The sequence below is a fragment of the Lissotriton helveticus genome, chromosome 1_1, assembly GCF_964261635.1.
Source record: "Lissotriton helveticus chromosome 1_1, aLisHel1.1, whole genome shotgun sequence".
Taxonomy (NCBI): domain Eukaryota; kingdom Metazoa; phylum Chordata; class Amphibia; order Caudata; family Salamandridae; genus Lissotriton; species Lissotriton helveticus.
In genome coordinates this window covers 1,929,987,804-1,930,008,799 of record NC_136057.1, presented here as the reverse complement: position 1 = coordinate 1,930,008,799, position 20,996 = coordinate 1,929,987,804, and the positions used below count along the sequence as shown (strand labels likewise).

The 20,996-nt window shown below is 41.3% G+C and overlaps 1 protein-coding gene across 1 annotated transcript in view; it reads left to right on the top strand.

Annotated features, from left to right (window-relative positions):
• CACNA1E (calcium voltage-gated channel subunit alpha1 E) overlaps positions 1 to 20,996 on the top strand; it is a 1,292,345-nt gene that overhangs the window by 1,083,176 nt on the left and 188,173 nt on the right. The window contains exons 33-35 of the mRNA XM_078643465.1: positions 7,055 to 7,146; positions 7,579 to 7,744; positions 15,650 to 15,777. Coding sequence (XP_078499591.1) covers positions 7,055 to 7,146; positions 7,579 to 7,744; positions 15,650 to 15,777 — 386 coding nt within the window. The remainder of the gene's footprint in view (positions 1 to 7,054; positions 7,147 to 7,578; positions 7,745 to 15,649; positions 15,778 to 20,996) is intronic.

The following is a 20,996-nucleotide window of genomic DNA, read 5'->3' as shown; positions in this document are numbered from 1 at the left end:
ATGAAGTTACTCGTCCTCCAAACTCAGGATCGGTATGTTTCTGTCAACATATTCAGGTATATGTAATGATGTAAACTCTGCATCAATATCCCTGTCCACTGACAGAATATCGACAACTAAAATATTCCCATACCACAATATTGAGTTATAAATATCAATGTCAAAAATATCAACATCCTATAATTATAATGGAAAGTACAAAAATATTGGGGAACAACTATTGATGTCATGAATATAATTGTACAAAATATAGTTGTTTACCTACATATATAACATTAATTAATAAATATGAAATATATTAAAGAATTGAATTAATAAAAATAAATAATTTAGATGTAATATACATTATAACAAATATAACAAATAAACGTTATTTAAAAAAGTTTGACATACATAACAATTAATATATATATATATATATATATATATATATATATATATATATATATATATATATATATATATATATATATATATATATATTACTTTACAACAATTATTAAATATATATATATATATATATATACATATATATATATTCGCCAGTAGGTAGTTATAGTTAGGACCTTGTTTCTATTCAAAAAGCATTTTTTCTTTTCCCAATAACTTTGGCACCGGTTGACGAATCTTTGCGAAATTTTCAAAACTAGTGGGGCGCTCTGGTCAGCTCCTATCTTAAAAGTTTTGGGGTGATTCGGCACGTGGGGGCAGAGAAAAAAGTGGGGTCCCAAAAAATTTTCTCTACTGCACCTTCTCAGAACTTGTCATCACGATGACACCGAGGACTCAATCTGGGCGCTGCCGGGTCTTGCACAGAAATGTTCTAAAACTGGCATATAAAGTGTTAAATCCACAACATGGGGGCGCTGACTCCTTTCACTAGGAATAATCCCTCCCCGGGTGGTTGTTTAAACATAGCTTGCCTGACTAATCGGTTCTGCGTTTGTAAATAAATGCTCTAACGCAATCCGCTATCCAAACTTCTTTCATTTACTGATAAATTTTGAAAAAAAGGGATTAACAGTTGACTGGCGGAGTGAGTACTGTTAGGGACATATTGAATAAGTTGGAAGGCTGCAAGATCTGCTAAGAAATTATTCATCTCCCTGTCTTGATTAGCTTCTAAGTGCAAATTAAGGTCCCCAACAATGTTAAAGTTGGCTGACCTAGTAGCCAACAACCCTGAAGTGGTGACAAGGGCTTCCATAAATCCTTTTGAAGGCCCCGGGGAGCGATAGATTAGGAGGCAAGCACGAAAGGGTAAAATTGGCATTGACACAAATTTTGAGCAGTGCACAATACTTTCTTTGGTCAGGGTTCTAGTGAATCCAGTTTTAAAGACAACCGCAATGCCCCCACCCCTACCTTCTCTTTTAAGAGTTTTAATGGCATATCCCTGAGGCAGCGTCAAGTTGAGCTCTGCCTCGGTGTTAGCAGTAAGCCAGGTCTCAGTTAGAAAAAGAATATCAGGGGCCTCATCCTGAATTAGGTCAAACACTTCAGCGATGTTTATTAACTGGCGAGGGAGCACGCACAGGACTAGCGATCAAACCCACAGGTATTGCAGACAAAAGGACCTACCAAAAAAGCGTCAATCTGATGTGTGCAATTATGGATACCTCTACTGATGTCAATAAGAGTATTCCGTGAAGAAAGCCGCTGCTGTGCGGCCAAACCAGCAGCATGTCTGGCGTCTGGCGACATCCAGGCGCTGACAGGCTTGCCACACTAACATGATCTTATGTAGGTAGGGGAGTCAGATCAACTAGACCGCTACCTGCTTGCCCGGAAGTGCCTGCCCAGGAAAGGGGAGGGTCGCGAGTCCTCTGCTCTGCACTCATTCGGCAACTAACACTGCGGCGGACCAGATCAGAGGGCTAACCAAATACGAGTGAAGGGACTGCCCAGGGGCCCAACACAAGATCAGGTAGAGTGCAGAGAAGATAAAAGCACGAAAAATGGCCAAAATCAAAAAGTAACTAACACTATTAAAAATGTGAGCAAAATATACATCAGTACAAAAGCGTTAGGTTAAAAGCAGCACAAAGATATGCGACGTGCGAGGCACCAGTGGACACTCTCACTGTCCGCTGCATGCCCCGCTAGCATTATCTTATGTAGGCAGGGGAGTCAGATCAACTAGACCGCTACCGGCCTGCCCGCCCGGAAGTGCCAGCCCAGGAAGGGGGAGGGGCGCGAGTCCTCTGCTCACTGCTCAATCGGCAACTAATGCCGCAGCGGGCCAGAATGACTGTTAGAAATTGGGTTTCTGGTTGGCAAAAGTATGCACCCTGTCCAAACATGAACCACAATCATAGTCAAGGTAAATGTAGCACACACTACCCGTTTACCTGTGCTCACCCTCTGGTAACTTGGCACAGAGAGGTCAGACTAAACTAAAGAGGCAATGTGTAAAGTATTTGTGCGCACACATACACACAGTATTGCAGTAAAAACACCACAAAAAGACTCTACGCTGTTGTAGAAAAATAGTATCATGTTCACTCTTTCAAACAAGACCAAAACGACAAGAATCCAAGCAAATACAGTGTTGAAAACACATGTGCTTCTGGTAGGTCATTTACAGTAATTCTGTGGAAATGAGGGCAATCCAAGTAAAGGATTGGCAAACTGGTTTCTCGGCGTGTAAAAATGAATGTGTTGCTTCGACAGTCAGGGAAACAGTAAGGCAGCTGCAGCTCCCTCAAGACCAGTGGAATCCAGGCAAATCCAGCTGCCCGGGTTAACGTGCAGGTCGGCTATGGAGACCTTGTGGGTCTGAATACACACAGTACCGTTCTGTGGGGAAGCTGTGAAGTGAATGGAGCATGATGTATCTAGAGCTCCTCCTGCGGGCATGCTGTGGTGTTGCAACGAGCCGCAATAGGTCGTCCTTGTGCTGTAGCGGCAGTCGCGGTAGCCTCCGTGGGCTGGAGGAAGGGGGCAGAAGCAAAAGTCTCCCTCAATCAGTCCTGCACTGGGGATGCCCCTTCACCTCAAGGTTGCCGGTGATATATGCCTAGCTGGGCTGATGTTGAACGGTGCTGCAGCGAGGCTTGCAGACGTGGCGATCTCCGTCAGTGTACAGGCAAACAGCTGCAGGAACACTAGTCTGATGCCATGGACTAGTTTTGGCCGATCTCAGCAGGGTAGGGCTCTGGGAGAGGAGGAGTGTTTGTAGGAGCAAAGTCTTTGATGGCCTTGAGACTTCTTGAACAGGGGGCAAGCCAACAAGCCCTTGGGGTTACTTAAGTTGTCTTTGTAGAGAATGCAGAAAGTAGAGCCAGTCCTTCTCACTGTCAGACAAAAGGCAGCAGGCCAACACAGCAGCGCAAGTTGCAAAGTAGCAGTCCCTCCTACAGCACAGCAATCAGCAGGCAGCAAGCCAACACAGCAGAGAAGTTAGCAATTATCAAAGTAACAGTTCCTCCTGAAACGCAGCTCCTCTTCCTGACAGAGTTTCCTCAGGTGCCAAGAGGGAGCTGAGTACATGGTGTCAGAGGTCCAGTATTTACACCTATGTTAGCTTTTGAAGTAGGGAGACTTCAAAGAAAGGTATTTGTAGTGCACAAGACACTTCCCTTCACTGCCCTGGGTCCAGACTCACTACAGAGTGGTATGCTGACCTTTGTGTGGGGCAGGACATAGCCCTTTCAGGTAGAAGAGTCAGCCCCTCTCACACGTCCTGTTCAGGCAGACTCATCAACATGCAGATGACCACTTAGGCACACCTATTCTTCCTTTGCGTGTGTCTGTCTAGAGGGAATGCAGCAAGCCAGCTGTTGTATTCTAGGAATAGGCAGAATGCACTAAAGAGTTTAAGTAAGAAAACAAGATCTTTCTAAAAGTTTCATTTTCAGACCTGCAATTTAAAAAACAACTTCACTAAACGATGTGTGTTTGAATTGGGAGTACAGAAGCACCAAACTTACTTACCTTTTCCCAATAGTAAGTTATACTTGTAAAAGGTTATAAGGCAGCTCCAATGTTACCATTTGAGAGATTGGCCTTGCAGTGGTGAAATACGAATTTAAGAGTATTTCACTACCAGGACATGTAAAACATAAAAGTACATGTCCTACATTTTTAGTACATTGCGCCTTGCCTATGGGCTGTCCAGGGCTTACTCTAGGGGTGACCTATATGTAATTAAAGGAACGGTTTGGGACTGTTACATAGGTGAACTTGCCAGGTCAAAATGGTAGTTTAAAACTGCACACACAGGCTCTGCAGTGGCAGGCCTGAGACGTGGTTAAAGGCCTACTTAGGCGGGTGGCACAGCCAGTGCTGCAGACCCACTAGTGGCATTTGATTTATAGGCCCTGGGCACAGGTAGTGCACTTTACTAGGGACTTATAAGTAAACCAAATACGCCAATCATGGGGAAACCAGTTGATATCACATGCACTTTAGCACTGGTCAGCAGTGGTGAAGTGCTTAGAGTCCTAAAAGCGAACTAAAATGAGACCATAAAGCAAAGCGTTGGGGAAAACCATGTCAAAACAGGCCACGTCTAACAATGGCTATAATCGTTGCCGTAACAACACCATCCTTTGCAAAGAAAAATTCAAGACGTTCACCCTGGCCCAGGTTCTTTAGGCCCTGGATCCCAGAGACTGGATGGTAGTGTAGGACCTGTAGGATGCAAATGTTCACATCCCTGTTCTGCAGGCCTTACAGGCACTACCTGGGGCGCAACATGCACTTTCATTTTGCTGTGCTCCCTTTAGGCCACATCAATGCTACTCGGTTGTTCACGAAGGTGATGACGGTGGTTGCTGGCCATTTGCTGAGGTTGGGGTACCAGCCTTCTCCTACCTCGACGACTGGCTGATTAATAAGGGCTCTCTAAATTCAGTTGTGGACCACCTCTAGTTGACAGTGCTCCTCTTGACATCACTGAAGTGTTCAAACTACCTGCCGAAGTCACACATGACTTCTTCACAGAGGCTTACCTTCATCTGAGCCACCCTGGATATAATGTGCTTTTCCTCCAGACCAATAAGTGCAGAACATTCTACCTATGATCCTGATGTTTCAACCTCTGTCCTGGGTCTCAGTGAGGATGGCTCTGAGACTTCTCAGTCTTCTGGATCCTGCTTGCTAACGATGTCAGATGGCACATGCGTGCTTGCGGTGGGACCAGTAGTCTCAGTGGGCCCAGAATGGTGAGTAAAGAAACTGAGAAACCTAAAGAAGGCATTGGACATGCCTCCCCATGCCATAGATAAAGTTTGTCAATGCCATTTGTAGGGTTCTCAGTACCATTAGCGGCACTTCCGCAGGTAATATTTGGTAGAAATAAAGAAGTCCCAGGAGTATTGCCATTTTCAGCACAGGTACACTCCATAGTCATGCAATGTATAGTCCTTTCCATTTGCTCAAGTCCATTTCTATCCCTTGGATGCAGTGCAGATAATTCACTCTATACAATGTTTCCACAGACCAAATCAGTGTTATACCCAAATAAATCAAGATTTCTCTGTTTATTTCAAATCCCTGAAACTTTGCAAAAGATATTAAGTTCCAATAATAAAGCCGGGAGAGATAGGTCAGTACATCACCAGCAAATAAACTACCCTTGTAGGCTTCACCTCTCTAAGCTACCACCACTAGTCTTCATTAACCTGAATCCTAATATCCTAATTCCAATGTTTCTATTTATATAGCAAAGAGGAGGGGGGGACAAATGACACCCTGCTGTGTTTGCTGCTAAAATGCCACTCTAAGGGACTCAATTCATCAGAACCCTAGCTCTTGGTACTATGTAATTGGCCTTATCCATTTGCACGTTTATCCCTAGGGCCACTTTAACCAGAAATCTATGTTCATAGTGCCTGTTTATCTGATCAGATGCCGACCACCCTTTTTCTTCATTTGCTAAAGAAAGCCCTCAATTTGTGTGTGTTTTACATGCTCTGCAGTCATGCACAACCCCCATCTTGTGTGGCTTCCCCAAATATGGTCATGTCTTGCAGCAAGGAATCTGGCAAACAATTTGGTTTCCAAATTAACTAAGGCAGTACCCTTGTATGAATCACAACTTTCCAGGTCATTGCCCAGTTTAAGACGAACCATGATAGTAACCTCATCCATTGATCTGCTCAACTCCCCAGTAGTCTGTTCTATTGAAGAAGTTGTTTCTGGTTCTGCCGGCGGTGCTGACAATTGCAACTAAGGGCGAGATTCACTAACATTAGGAATACTGATTTCCCAATTGTATTTCTCTCTAATTCGAAATTAGGAAATTGGTATTCCTAATATATGACACGGTTTTGATTTTTATTAGCGATTCATAGTGGGTCCTAAATAGACCTACCTCATGCATATTATGGTAGGTTGCAATATGCGACCAAATTGGAATTGCAGCCATCACATGGATGGTGACCCCGCTGAGCTCTACGATTGCAGTTTGATAAAGCAATCTTTTTTTGTTGTTAAAGTAGCCGTATGGGATGAAATTAGGAAGAAAAAATGAAACTTTGACCTTTAATCTTCTAAGAGTAGGTAGTGGTCCGTGGGAACACTGCCTGCTCTTAAAAAATATTTTTACTCACATTATCCCTTTGTGAAGTGAGTTTTAAACTGGTGGTAAAGTATTATTACTGTTATGCGATCGGAATTTGGTTGTTGGCCACAAACACACCCCTATCAAATACTGAAACGCAAATGCAAAATATGATGCAGTAACAGGTTACCGAATCACACTTTTCATTTTGTACATGTAAAAAAAAAATCAGTTGCAAATGGCCCGATTCAAAATGCTTTGTACATCTTGCCCCATAAGTACTGGGATCGCCATGACTGTAATTGTTCCTGGTGCTGTTAATGGCGGTGTCGTGGGTGCTGTTACTTTCTTTCGTTGCACTGGGGATCCTTTTAAGGCTAATGGTATCTTCATAGATGATGCAGCCCCTAATAGTAGTATAGGGGATTCTGCAATTACTATCGATGCTGTTGGAGATGAGCTTGATGCTCATGGTATTGTTTATCGTGATTGGACTATCAGTGGTGAATAGACCTAATACTTACCAAATCAATTCTCTTCTTTTAGGTTTTTGGAAACATAAAACTGGACGAGAACAGCCACATCAACCGTCACAACAATTTCCGCACCTTCCTCAGCTCCCTTATGCTTCTTTTCAGGTTTAGTGCATCTGTACTAATAAAAGCACATTCATACATTTCTTATTACAGTGCAAAAGTCTTATTTCATATTATTTCCACAGTACAGTGAAATTGACATAAGGAAAGCACTGTTCAGTGCCCCAAAAATTGCCTGTGACTTTGCACAGGGAAGTAACTGTGCTAAAAGTCACAAGGCTTCATCAATGTTATTTTACCTCACTGCATGAATCTAACCCCTTGCTTCCTGGTTTTGGTTAAATGCCTTCTCTTAAAACAAATACATATGAATAAACGCCATTGCATACATTATATATTGCATGCTTGCTCTACTGTCTATGGTAATCTTTATATATGCATCTCATGCTGACTTTTAATAGGGAAAAATGTGTTTGTCCTGCTATTTGTGGTAGAGGCGTGTGTTGTGCTTACCTGTTATGCCTCCCTCCACAGGAGCGCCACAGGTGAGGCCTGGCAGGAGATCATGCTGTCATGTCTAGGTGACAAGGGCTGTGAGCCAGACACAACTACACCTCCTGGGCCGGCTTCCAATGACCGCTGCGGAACAGATCTTGCCTATGTCTACTTTGTGTCCTTCATCTTCTTCTGCTCATTTCTGGTGAGTTCTGTGATGCCGTCGCCACCTTCTGGAGTGATAAACTTTACTTGAACTCATTGAGAAGTGTAAGGAGGAGAGGAACTGTCACATTCTGTGGTAGTGTCAAGACTATGAACTGTTTTAGTGTAAGGCTGAAGGGATTTTGTCATTCTGAACGCTGTTGAGAAATAACTCCTGTAATCATAGATAGTGTCTAGATTGAAGATAAACTTTCTCAGTAACATGATCAGTGTGTGCTTTTCTCAGGCTGGTTTGATTACTCAATTTGGGTTAATGCTCCTCACTACAGCTTACTAGCATCTTGGAGATACAAATGTCTTGGAACAGGAATTCCTCATTACGTGATAATGTCAGAAAAGAGGATTCCCACAGACAGTACTGATGTTCTTCTGAGGGCTTCGTCAGTCTGTGTTAGTGATAGGCTGAGGTTGCTCCTTTGTGCTTGTTGCTCTTGGGTGTTGGCTTGGGGGGTCCTTGATTTTTATTTTCCAGGCCTGGGTGCTGTGGGGCCAGCATCTGCAGCTTTACATGTCATATGCCCCCATGGGCTTTATATATGTTGTAGAGGTTCTTTAACTTAATACTCCCTTCTGCTAATCTAGCACCCTTATATCAAGTGTGATGAGGTCAGAGATACTTAACTTAAAACAGTTTTGCTACTTGAGTCTGAATCTTTTAATGTTAGTTTTAGTGATCCCTTGTAATAATTGACACCGGAGACTTATTCTTCTAAGTTTCTAAGATTTATTCTTAGATAATACCAACACTCACGACCGGACGCTCCCGCTGCACACCAGGACTCCCGACAACTGACCTAACTTTGTCAGAACCCTGGAATGCCCTTGGCAGAGCCCGATCCTGGAACGACATTCAAAACAATACAAACCTTGTAAGGAAGCGTCCTCGCGTTGCATCCCAGCGCGAGGACAGATACTAATACACTACAACTTCTCCCCTTTTACAAAGGAGAAAAGAAAAGTTCACAATAAACCAACTTGCAATTAAATCATGAAAGCACATCATCATTTAGTCTTGCAGGTAACTTCCTGCAGGGAACTCCTAAATCCGGAGGTGAAGAACTTGCGCTGGGATTCATGACAACACTAGTAGAGGTTGATGGACTCGACATCTGAACAGTAGTGGAAGTTGATGGAAGTTGACTTATTAGAATGCATTGCTGTAAAACAACCTGAAGAAGAATTATCAACAACAAAAGTTGGGTTCTTTAACCAAAAAGACCAGTCACAGTGTTCAAGTTCTTCTCTGGTCAAATTGAGTAATGAACGGGCCTGTGAAACAGAAAGATGTACAAGAGATCTCTTGTTCCACCAACCTCTGGAACCAAGTAAAGCCGATCCTCTAGTGACTCCGGTAATTAGTACAGGAGGAGAAAATTTGGATAAACCCTTAGTGACTTTTTTGGGATTCTCAATGAGAACCCAATCGCCAATTTTCAAGTCAAGCAAACTAAATCTTTTCTCAGAATCATAAATGGATTTCATGTGATCTTGTTTATGCAAAACAGTGGTTGCCACTTTACTATGTTCAATATTTCTCTTATTGTTCTTATGAATTAACCAATTGGAACATAAATTTGTGTGAGCAACCCTGTTTCTTAAAAGGGAAAATGGTGAAAGACCCGTGGTACAATGGGGAGAAATGTTATAAGACCATAATATATCCTCAAGAAATTCTTGTACATCGTGATGAGAAGAGATAGCTGCTTGAATGGCATCCTTAACTAACCTATTTGCTCGTTCAACTAAACCGTTTGATGTCGGTGAATATAAAGCAACTTTATAATGAATGACATCATACTCAGCCAAAAATGAAGTAAACTTTGCAGAAATGAAATGTGTTCCATTGTCTGTGACGACAATTGAAGGTGAACCTTCAACCAAAAATACTTTTTTTTTTTTAATTTAACAACATTACTGGAATTTGCTGAATCACAGAACATGTGATAAACCCAGTTAGAATGATAATCAATTAACAAAATTAGATACTTTAAATCGTGTGCATGAATCTCATAAGGTCCAGAAAAATCTAAACCAACTTTTTCCCAAGGCTTTTCAGGAAAAGGGACAGGATGCAAGGGTGTGTTCATGACTTTCCACTTTTTGTCAGATAAAAGACATTCTGGACATGAGTCAATGAAAAACTTGACTTGAGATTCAAGCGATGGCCACCAATAGTGAGATTTAATGAGTTGTGAAGTTTTAGAAATTCCAAGATGGCCTTGGTGGTCAAATTGAATAATGTCATTTCTGAGACTGAAAGGGGGTACAAATGAATCATGTCTCATAATCAAACCATTAACCAAGGATAATTCAGAGGAAACCATGGCAAAGGCTTTCAACTCATTAGAAAGTTTTCTATTTTCTGGCCAACCCTTGACAATATATTCAGTTACCAGTTTCAAACTTTCATCGTTGTTCTGTGTATCAAACCACAACTGTTCAGAAATACAAGGGCACAATTTGGTGGCATCAAGGACAGCGACCACACACTCCACTTCTTCAATATCCTCAACTTCAGAAGAATCTTGGAGTGTCATGCGTGAAAGACAGTCCGCCCTGAAATTCTTCCCCCCTGTTTAATACAAAAGTGAAATTCATGTAATTTAGACAAAAGTCGGACAAGTCTGGCTGAAGCTTTACAAAGTCCATCACCGTTAAGAAGCTGCGTGAGAGGTTTATGGTCTGTAAACAAATCAAACTCACGTCCCCAAAATATAATTTTTAAATGTAGCTATAGCCCAAACACAGGCGAGAGATTTGCGTTCAATGGTGCTATAATGTGTCTCTGAAGTTTTAAGCATCATTGAAAAAAAAGCTATAGTATGCTCTTTTCCTGAGACCCATTGACCCAAAACAGCCTCCAATCCTGTAAGACAGGCGTTCACCATTATAAAACATCTAGCAGAGTCCTGAAAGGGGTGCAGACCCGGTGCTTCGATAATCAGTTTCTTGACCTGATCAAAAGAAGATGCAGTGTCCACTGACCATTCAAACTTGTAACCCTTGCGTAAAAGAGCACGTAGTGGCTCTACTATTTGAGCATATCCTTTGACAAAACGAGCATAATACTCAGCCAGGCCTAATAATGACCGAAGAGAATCTTTATCTTTCGGTGGAATTGCATGACTGATAGCTTTAATGAGAGAAATTTTAGGTTTAATGCCCTCTGATGACAAAGTATGACCCAAATACTCCAATGACTGAGTGCCAAATTTACACTTGTCTGCTCTGATGGTCATACCAGCTTCATCAAGTTTAGCCAAAACGGAAGATAGGTTCACCAGATGTGACTGCCATTCGTCAGAAAAAAACTAAGATGTCATACTGGTAGGCCTGGACTCCGGGCATGTTCTGAAACAGATTATCCATGATCTTTTGGAAAACACTGGCTGCGGAGGCGAGGCCAAAGGAAAGTTTTAGATACTTGTAAACCCCGAAAGATGTAATAAATGTGGTAAATTCTTGGGAATCCTTAGTCAGGGGTACCTGATGGTAGGCCGAGCGTAAATCAATGATCAAAAAATATTTTGCTCCACTCAAATTGGCCAGAAGGTCATGGATTTTAGGGGGGGTGACAGTCAATAGGAATATTTGTATTCAATGTGCGCGAATCCGCACATAATCTGACCTCACCATTTTCTTTTCTAACAATAACGATGGGAGAAACCCATTCTGATGAGTCAGAAGGTGCAATAACACCATCGTCACACAAGGACTTGAGAACAGATTTGAGTTCATCTTTTGCACTAAGGGGCAAGGGTCGCATCTTGTGGACAACAGGTTGAGCCCGTGGCTTAAGTTTGATTTGGTGTTGAAAACCCTTGACAATTCCAGGTTTGTTTGAAAATAATTTTGGGAAGGTATCCAATTTTTTTTTAATATCAGATGTACGATCAATAACACTTAAACAGTCAGTTTTAGAGATGGGAATGGGGGTATACCCTTAGGGAGGTTCACCAACAGCAATGGGATTATTGGAACCTGGAATTAAATAAAGACCCATCTTAGCAAGATCTTGCCACCCAATGATATTGCGTCCTTTGACCGCAACATAAACGTTTGTAATAATAGATCTTCCTAAACATTCAACCCTAGAATTAAAATAACCCAGCATGTCAATATCAAATTCGCCAAAGGCTTTGGTATTGACATCTGTTTGCAATAAAGAAATTGATCCTTGCCACTTATTATCAAACATAACATCTGACAAAATCGTAATCGGAGATCCAGAATCAGCCATAATGGGTATTTCAATGTCCCCAAAAAGTGCAGTACCTAATGGACCTTTAACTAGCTGTGGAGTAAAAATAGAGTTACATTCAATTGAAACAACCATATTCTGGAAATGATCAACGCAATCATCAACAGCTTCAGAATATTCAATACTGTTAATTCTGGTAGGTCTCTTAACGGACCTACAAGAACCTTGAAAGTGCCCAATTTTCTTGCATAACATACATCTTTTACCAATGGCAGGGCATGTGGGATTATTTCCTAAGTGTGACTTTGACCCACATCTGTAAGCAACAGTTTTAATTTTCCTAAACACTTGCTTAAAAGGTTTGTTAACACTAACAACATTGACTGAATTCGTAACCTCCTGTAGAGAGTTTTCAAAGAATTATGAGGAAGATCATTTTGGAGGACTCTAGAAGTAGTAATTGACCTTTTGATACTTTTAGCAATATCAATAGTCACTTGAAGAGTAGGTTTTCTACAGCTGAGTAAACGTTCTTGAATTTTCTTTCAGTGGCAGGCAAAAACAAATTGGTCACGAATGTAAATTTCAGGGTTCGCCTCAAATTCGCATGTTGAGGCCAAAACTCTCAATTGAGCAATATATTCTTCTACAGACTCATCTTCACGGTGTCTTCTTTTAAAGAAATTTTGTCTGTCTAGCATAACATTTGATTCCTCATCATAATGTAACGCCAGACGAGATAAAGCTTCCTTATATGAATTCCAATGATCAGCGTCCCAAGCTTCTCCAGAGGGAGGAGGAAACGTAGGCAAGTTCTCAAATACATGTTGTCCTGCAACACCTAGACAACCATACAAAATTGCCAACTTTCGTTCAGGAGCAAAGTTGACAACATCAATGGCAACAATGTGATTTTGAAATGCTTTCACCCATTGACGCCATGGTATGCTAGGTTTTCCAGGAAGTTGAAGGAATGGAGGAGGTTGCGCAAACTGTTGCGAAGAAGCCATAACTGTAAACAATTCTGTGTTAAAATAATGAAGAAAACTTAAAAGTACATAAATAATAAAAATAAATAAATAAAGTTATTTATAATTGCTAGAGTATTCAATTTGAAGTGATGTAAAACAAAGGCGTGACTTGTGAAGCGGTGTGCCTGTCACCGTGAACGAGGACAGGCCAAACAAATGAACTGTAGTACTAGAGTAAAGAAAACTCTTTTATAGTAAGTTTCAAAAGGTGTGCCTATCACAGTGAAAGTGTAGGCAGGATCCTACCTTAATATGTAGAAAGTGCGCGGTTAAAGGCTTAAAGCAGGAACCGCGGCGGTAAATTAGGAACAGCGCCGGTGAATCAGCGTCAGTAAAGCAGGGTGTTGCCATGTAACCAAAATTATAATTCAAAATGGCCGCCTAACGCTTACGTGATGACGCTGTGGACGTGCCCTTCACTCTTGCGTGATGACACTCGTTAGAGATATTCCCCTCGACGTTACGAATGGTTGCTAAGGCGTTGCTATGCCACTGACGTCATTTAATTACCAGTAAGCAGGGAGCCCAAAGCAATCCGGAAACACCACCAAGTCGTAGAGAAGATGAAGGATCAACATCCGACGTCGAACCTTGAAGAAGGAAGGCAGGATCAAGACCAGTGAGCAGGGGAGAGCGGAGGTGAAGAGGTGCCGATACAAAACAGCTTGGACGGTGGGTGTTGTTTGTCGATTCGTTGTCCGCTCGTACCCAAATGTAATAATTGACTCCGGAGACTTATTCTTCTAAGTTTCTAAGATTTATGCTTAGATAATACCAACACCCACGACCGGACGCTCCCGCCGCACACCAGGACTCCCGACAACTGACCTAACGTTGTCAGAATCCTGGAATGCCCTCGGCAGAGCCCGATCCTGGAACGACATTCAAAACACTACAAACCTTGTAAGGAAGCATCCTCGTGCTGCATCCCAGCGCGAGGACAGATACTAATACACTACATCCCTCATGTTTACAGGTGCAGTAATCTAAGCTAGACTGAGTAAATGCCTAGTTTCAATCCTTTCAAAGATGATGATGTAGCAGGACCCATGAGCTGGTTACTGAATGAAAAGAATGTAATTGCTGCGTGTACTGCTCAACATCTGAACTTCTGGCTTTGCTCCGTTCTCTTATACCACAAAGTGGATATGCCTGAGGCTCTCACTGGTGTTTCTAGGATCAGGTGGATTAGAATACAAGAGTGGGTATTGCACTGTCACCTCAGCCAAAGGTTCATAAAGATACTGAAAAGCAATGGCGTAAACAATGAGCCCTAGGGGACCAGCACACAATTATATTAGCTGTTGGCAATTGTGTAGAAGTTGTAGTCTGTTGGATAGTCTAGAAAAGTAAGAAATAATTTGAGTGTCAAGACTGTCACTCCACTCAATTTCCGTGTCTTAAACTACAAATAGATTATGGGGGATTAGGTTAAATGGCTTGCTTTCATCAGGTAAGGATAGGAGCTCTTCCCTTATGAAGACTTTGTGGTCCCTGGTATAACCTGAAAGTGGTTTTGGGCCTCAACACTACTTTTTAAATATTTTGTGCTCTTGGAAAAGAAAGATTGGTAATTGGGTTATAACTGGTTAAAATTCTTTGAACTACAGACATTTTGTATTGATCAGGCTTATTTATGTTATCAATAGAAGATGCAGATGGATGTGGAGTCTATCATCATCACCTTTATATATAGACCAAGGGTGTTAATAAAGACTCTTAGGAATGCTACCGCACATGTTGTGATATGTCGATTGGATGGTTTAATTCAAACTATAGGCTGTAGAAAGGGGGAAATTTCATAGGTAGGGGTGCAATTCTGACTTAGGCTGAAGGGTAAAGGGTAACTGTGTGTGTGCATGTGTGTGTGTGTGTGTGCGCACGTATGATTCTGAGTGTTAGCATATTGAAAGTAAAACTGTTATCTATGCATCGATTTGTTTTGTTGCTCTTCTGTTTCTCCATCGCTTTTTCTCAATGGCACTCACTACTCTTTCTTTCGCTTTTTTATGTCAAAATCTTCTTTTCACTCTCCCTCTACCTCTTTCTCAATATCTCTTCATCCATCCCCTCCCATTTCATGATTCCATTTCTTTGCACTTGTTTACCTCTGATATGTTCTTTACACCTTCTCTCCTCTTGCAATCACTCCATTTGTATCTCTCTAGCTTTCATAATATGGCTTCTTCATCCCCTCGTCTTCTCTTCTCCTGTCCCATCTTTATCTTTGTTTCACTCTTCACTTAACATTTGCATCCCCCTTGTCCTCTTTTTTGCTGCTTTCTCATATTTCCTCTTGTTTATTCCGATTTTTGCTCCCAATGATTTCCCTGTCCCTTGCTCTTTTACTTAACTTTTTATCTCGAACTTCTCTGCTTCCACTATTTTTATCTAAGCCATTTTCGTTATTTCCCATCCTCTCCATTATGTCACCTTCTATTTGACTTTTTGCTTTCCTCTTTGTTGCTCACTTTCCTTCCCTATGCTGCCCCCTCTTTCCCATTCTTTCTCTCTTTCATATCACCTTTTTCATCCACATTCTCTTTCTTTGCTACCCTCCACCCCCTGTTGCTTTCTCTTTTTACTTCTCTTTCCTTTGAGTTTCTCTTTCATTCTCGCTTTCTCTCACAATTCATGATTTTTTTCCTCCCAGATGCTGAACCTCTTCGTTGCTGTCATTATGGATAACTTTGAGTACCTGACGCGGGATTCCTCCATTTTGGGACCTCATCACTTGGACGAGTTTGTCCGAATTTGGGCCGAATATGACCGAGCTGCATGGTAAGTGCGATCCCCACCCCCAGTCCCAATATTATGTACAGTACCAGTACCCTGTCCTGAAATTTGAGGGGACCACAACCTGGGTGATGAGGGATGGGAAAATGAGTAGGGCCCAGCTTCATTTACCTGGAGTGTTGAAAACATGCGGGCTTGCGCTCTACATCTTGGGCATGCAACCCAAGTCCACACAGTCCATTGATCCTGTGTGTGTATATATATGATGGATCCTTCAACAGCCATTTCCCTCCAGAAGATCAGGTGCACAAGGTGTCTGCCTCTCAAAATCACCAATCTCAAGGCGTCATATTGTATAAAAAATAAATATAAAATAAACATATTTATTTATTTAGTCCAGCATCGTACATGAGGGGAAGCCAACTTGTTCCACCCTTAAAAACTAAACAATATATACAGGGCATCACAGGTGGGAACTCAAAATGACACTCAAGGTGACACCGTATGTCAAATAGCCTTTTAGTCAAAGCAACTTACTTAAATACACAAACGGCTTCCCAAGCAAGATGTTCAAAACATTGACTCACATAGTGAGCATTTAACCCATAGCTACCCAGACAGCCACAATCACACAGTATAAAATTAGTCATGTGCTGAGAGCAGGCAAAGAGATACAGAATAACTACAGCATTTCGGTTCATTCTCCTACACGATTGAAAGCCAACTTTAAAATCCTGTACTGTGCAGCCATGCTGTCTGTCCGATTGGCAGTTCACCACTAAACAGCCACAGTGATTACCACTAGAAGGAATATGTACCTTAAAGACTTTCCAGGCAAAACTGAACATCCTATTTGGCTACCACTGGTGGTCTGGTTGTCTTTAGTCGTACCTGATCACCAAAGACATGAATGCGTGTTTTCGCCATTACTATAAATGCAAAGACAATGTTGACTTTACTTGAAATTATTCTCAAGTTTGTCACAGATACACCGAAAGACCTAAAGCCCACTTATTGAAGCTTCACCTAGTAGGTTGAGTCAGATTGGTTAAGCTTAATGACTGCCACATCAACAATGGCACCACTATTCTTGTTTTCCACGCCAAGTCCAAGAAATGCACTCAATTGTAGGTCTCAATGTAAGCCAAATTTCATTCATTTTAGAGTATGTGCTGTGTTCTCTGCCCAGCGAACATCACTAATACTTCAGAATGACTGATAGCAGAAATCTGCTGACGATTCCCATGAAGCACTGTGTCAAAACTGTCCTTAAGCTGAAACAAACGAAATTCGAACTGTGAGGATGGCAAATTCATAAAGATCAAATCTTTCAGCTTGATCAGCAAACTCCCATTGTTGTGTACTCTCTTTGAATTTGCTGATAGTAGACCCGATAGTCAACATCAGCCGGGAACCCGGAAACAAAGGTGTTTACTAAATAAATTGCGTGAAAAAATAAAGAAATTATTGAAATCTGTAATTTTGACTCATAATTAGGATCTTGCTATGGCAAATAATCCTATAGAAAACAAGCACAACTAATAGTTGCATCTGACTTGAGCTAGACATCCAGTAATTACTAGTGGAACTGCAGCTTCATATAAGATTTTCAATGTTTTTGCATTCGACATTTGATGGACATGTAGTAACTACAGGTTGAACCACAGCTTTGTGTAAGACTTTCAGTTCTTTTGCATTTCACTTGTGAGGGACACCTACAGCTTCATGAAAGAATTCAATGCTTTTGCATTTGGCTTTTGTCGGACACCTAGTAACAACTGCACTGTCAGCAAAGATTATCAGGGCATTTGCATTTGACTTGAAAGGGGCATCTAATAACTTCAGGAATTGCAGGTTTTAGAAAAAAATATATATGTGTGTGTGTGTTCACTGAAAAAAACAGATGTTACAGGGACATTATAGTTAGGCTCAGATTTCACTCATACAAAACCACCAAAATTGAGCAGTTATAGTTACCAGAGCTAACTATAACTCACCCTCCTAAATGCATTGCTTACGACTTCACATATTACATCCCTCATCACAGGGTCAGTGGCATCACTGATGACATCTCAAATGACATCACTGATAACATCATCCAGTGATGGTTTCTAAACATTTTGTGTGTTAAACATACATACTAAGGTACCCCAAAAGTTAAATTAGTCTACTTTGTGTACTATTAATGAGTGATTCCTTTTTTTAACATATTTTATGTGAGTTGCTGTGTGACTGTGTGTATCCGTATGTGAGTGGGTGGCTGGGTGACTGTACAGGTGTGTGAGTGGCTATATGGGTATATAAGTGGGTGTGTGGGTAGCTGAGTGGGTGACATAGTGGCTGCGTGAGTGGCTGCATTGGTGAGTGGGTGTGTGTCAGTGGCTGTATGGGTGGGTGAGTGACTATGCAGGTGGGTGAGTGGGAATGGCAGTTACTGTGTGGGTGAGTGAGTGTTTGGTTAAGAGAGTTGGTGTGTGAGTGGCTGCATGAAAGAGTGATTGTGGAATTGGCTGTATGGGTGAGTGAGTGGCAGTGAAAGTGATTGTATGGATGTGTTAATGGGTATGTAAGTGGTTGTGTGGGAGTGGGAGCAAGTGTGAGTGGTTGTATGGGCGAGTGAGTGGCTCTGCTGAGATGCTGTTTGAGTGAGTGGGTAGGTGAATAACTGGGTGTGTCAGTAGATGTATAGGTGAGGAAGTGGCTGTGTGAATGGCTGTATGGGTGGGTGAGTGGTTGTATGATCAGGCTCAATGAGTGAGTGAGTTGGTGTGTGAGTGGCTCTATGGATAAGAGAGTGGGAGTGTAAGTACTTGTATGGGTCTGTGAATGAGTATGTAGGTGGTTGGGTGTGTGTGTGAGTGGGTGTATGAGAGGTTGTATGGGGTGTGAGTGGGTGTGTGAGTAGTTCTGTGGATGATGTAATCCGTGATGTCATTTAAGATGTCATCAGTGATATCATCAGTGATGTCACTGACCATGTCATGAGCAATGTAATTTGTGAGGTCATAAGCAGTGCATTACGGGGCGTGAGTTACAGTTAGCTCAGGTAACTATAACTGCTGAATTTCACTGGGGGGCCTGAAGGACCGTAGTCTCGGTTAAGACTTCAAACTGTTTCTTCTGACTCAAAAGGGACATTTAATAATGACTTGAGTTACTGTAGCTATATGACAGGCCTGACCGGTTTACTTTGCCAATGCTTGTTTAACATATATTAGATTTCCATACTGTTACACATCAGCTCAGATTTTTTTAATTCACACGCTTTGATTACTTTTTTACATGGTTCAAGCTCTCGACTTATACACAAATAGCTCTAGCTTTGAGCATATGGTTTTGGCATGGGTGCAATATATGCCTTTCCACTCTAAGTGCAATGGCTTATGTTCGTGATTTTCTTTACTGTTGTTTTGCCAGATGAAGGGTTGTTCTGACCGGAAAAGCACTGGGATTTGCACTGCCTTCAATATTGGATTGTCCTGAAGACATATGTTCTGATTACCAGATGTACTGCAACAAACTATGTTTCAACCATCAAACACAATATAATGGGAGTTTGCTGATCAAGCATTAAAGACTTGATTTTTGTAACTTGGCATCATCGCAGTTTATTTAGTTTACATTTTTTTCAGGTTATGGGCAATTTTCTTTTGAAACAGTGCTTCCTAGGACTGGTCAGCAGATTTCTGCTGACAGCAACTTTCAACTATTCTGGTTTTCTCAGCAGTCACCCAGTCAGTGTGTAAGCTTCAACTAATATTTATCTCACTGTAATGGTAAATTATACTTGCTTTTTCAGGTCTTATTTAGCTTTGTTCATGCTAAATAAAACGAAAAAATGAAAATTTGGCATTCAGTCAAGCACACTAGTCTAACTACCCTCCATTGAGGTTTGCAGAACTTTCTAACTATTCCTCATAGAGCCAGAGCAGATCTCTGTCGAAGCACTTTTCATGCAGCTAAGCAATTAAGTCAAGCAGATCTCTCTATAACTGAAGTGTCCATCTTAGCTCTTGTTGGGCCAAATATTTTGGATAAGAACTGGCCATATAATGTGTTTAATTCAGTGTCAGTTTATCAAAATATATTTTAAATGGATTTCCTGAAAATGTTGCTCCTGTACTAAGATGATCAACTCTGATCTAAATGTTCTATTTAGAGCCCTATATATATATTTTTCCAACCACACCAACATCTACGCAGTACCATCGAAATGCCAATTATATAATCCAATGTCTTTCGTACTCTCATTCATACAGCCCAGCAGATTTGTCGAGCAAATTATAATCAAGCACAACAGATCTCTCTAACTAGCCTATGTACAGTCTAGCATTGCTCTCTACCCACCAAATATGCACCCACCTGATAATCTCATTATAGCTACCCTTTAAACAGGCCAGTACATCTTTTTCTAAACATTCTTCAAGTAGTACAACTGAGATCCCCAATGAAGTTTAAAATATCGTTCTACTACCCTTTATTAAGGCAGGTATGTTTCACCATTAACATCTCCTGTACCACAATGTTCATTCTAATGATTCACAGAACTAACTTAAGGCAAAATCCTAAACTTACTACCATTTTGGTATTCACAGAAGGCACTTATTCATTGATGAGTAAATGCCTTCTGTGAATACCAAAATGAGTAACTTACTCATTTTGAGTAACTTACTCATCTTGTGTAACTTACTCATTTTGGTATTCACAGAAGGCACTTACTCATTGATGAGTAAGTGCCTTCTGTGAATACCAAAATGAATAAGTGCCTTCCGTGAATACCAAAATGGTAGTAAGTTTAGGATTTTGTCTCAAGTTAGTTTTGTGAATCGGGACCCATGTCCAGGGACTGGCATATTTCTTTAACCACCTCTCTCACAGTCCAGCAGCTCTAATTGCCTCTCATAAAGTCCATCATATGTTTCATATCAATCCATGTACAGCTCCTCAGATCTTTCTATGTTCACTACCATATGTCCAACCAATTATTTTTAACCATCTGGGAAAGTCCTGCATATCTCTCTGAAAATACTTCATATGCATTGAGCAGTTTTCACTGAGTGCCCCTTGGGGAGCCCAGAAAATCTTACTTTTGCTTGACCCTTTAATAGCCCAACAGATTTCTTTCTTTACCCTCCCTTCTTACAATCAAACATTTCTCCCTGCCCTACCAAATGTAGCCTAGCAATTCTTATGGAAATGTGTAACCTCAGATTCCCCACCTTAGAACATTCCCACCATATCTCACCACAAATGAGCCAGAGTCT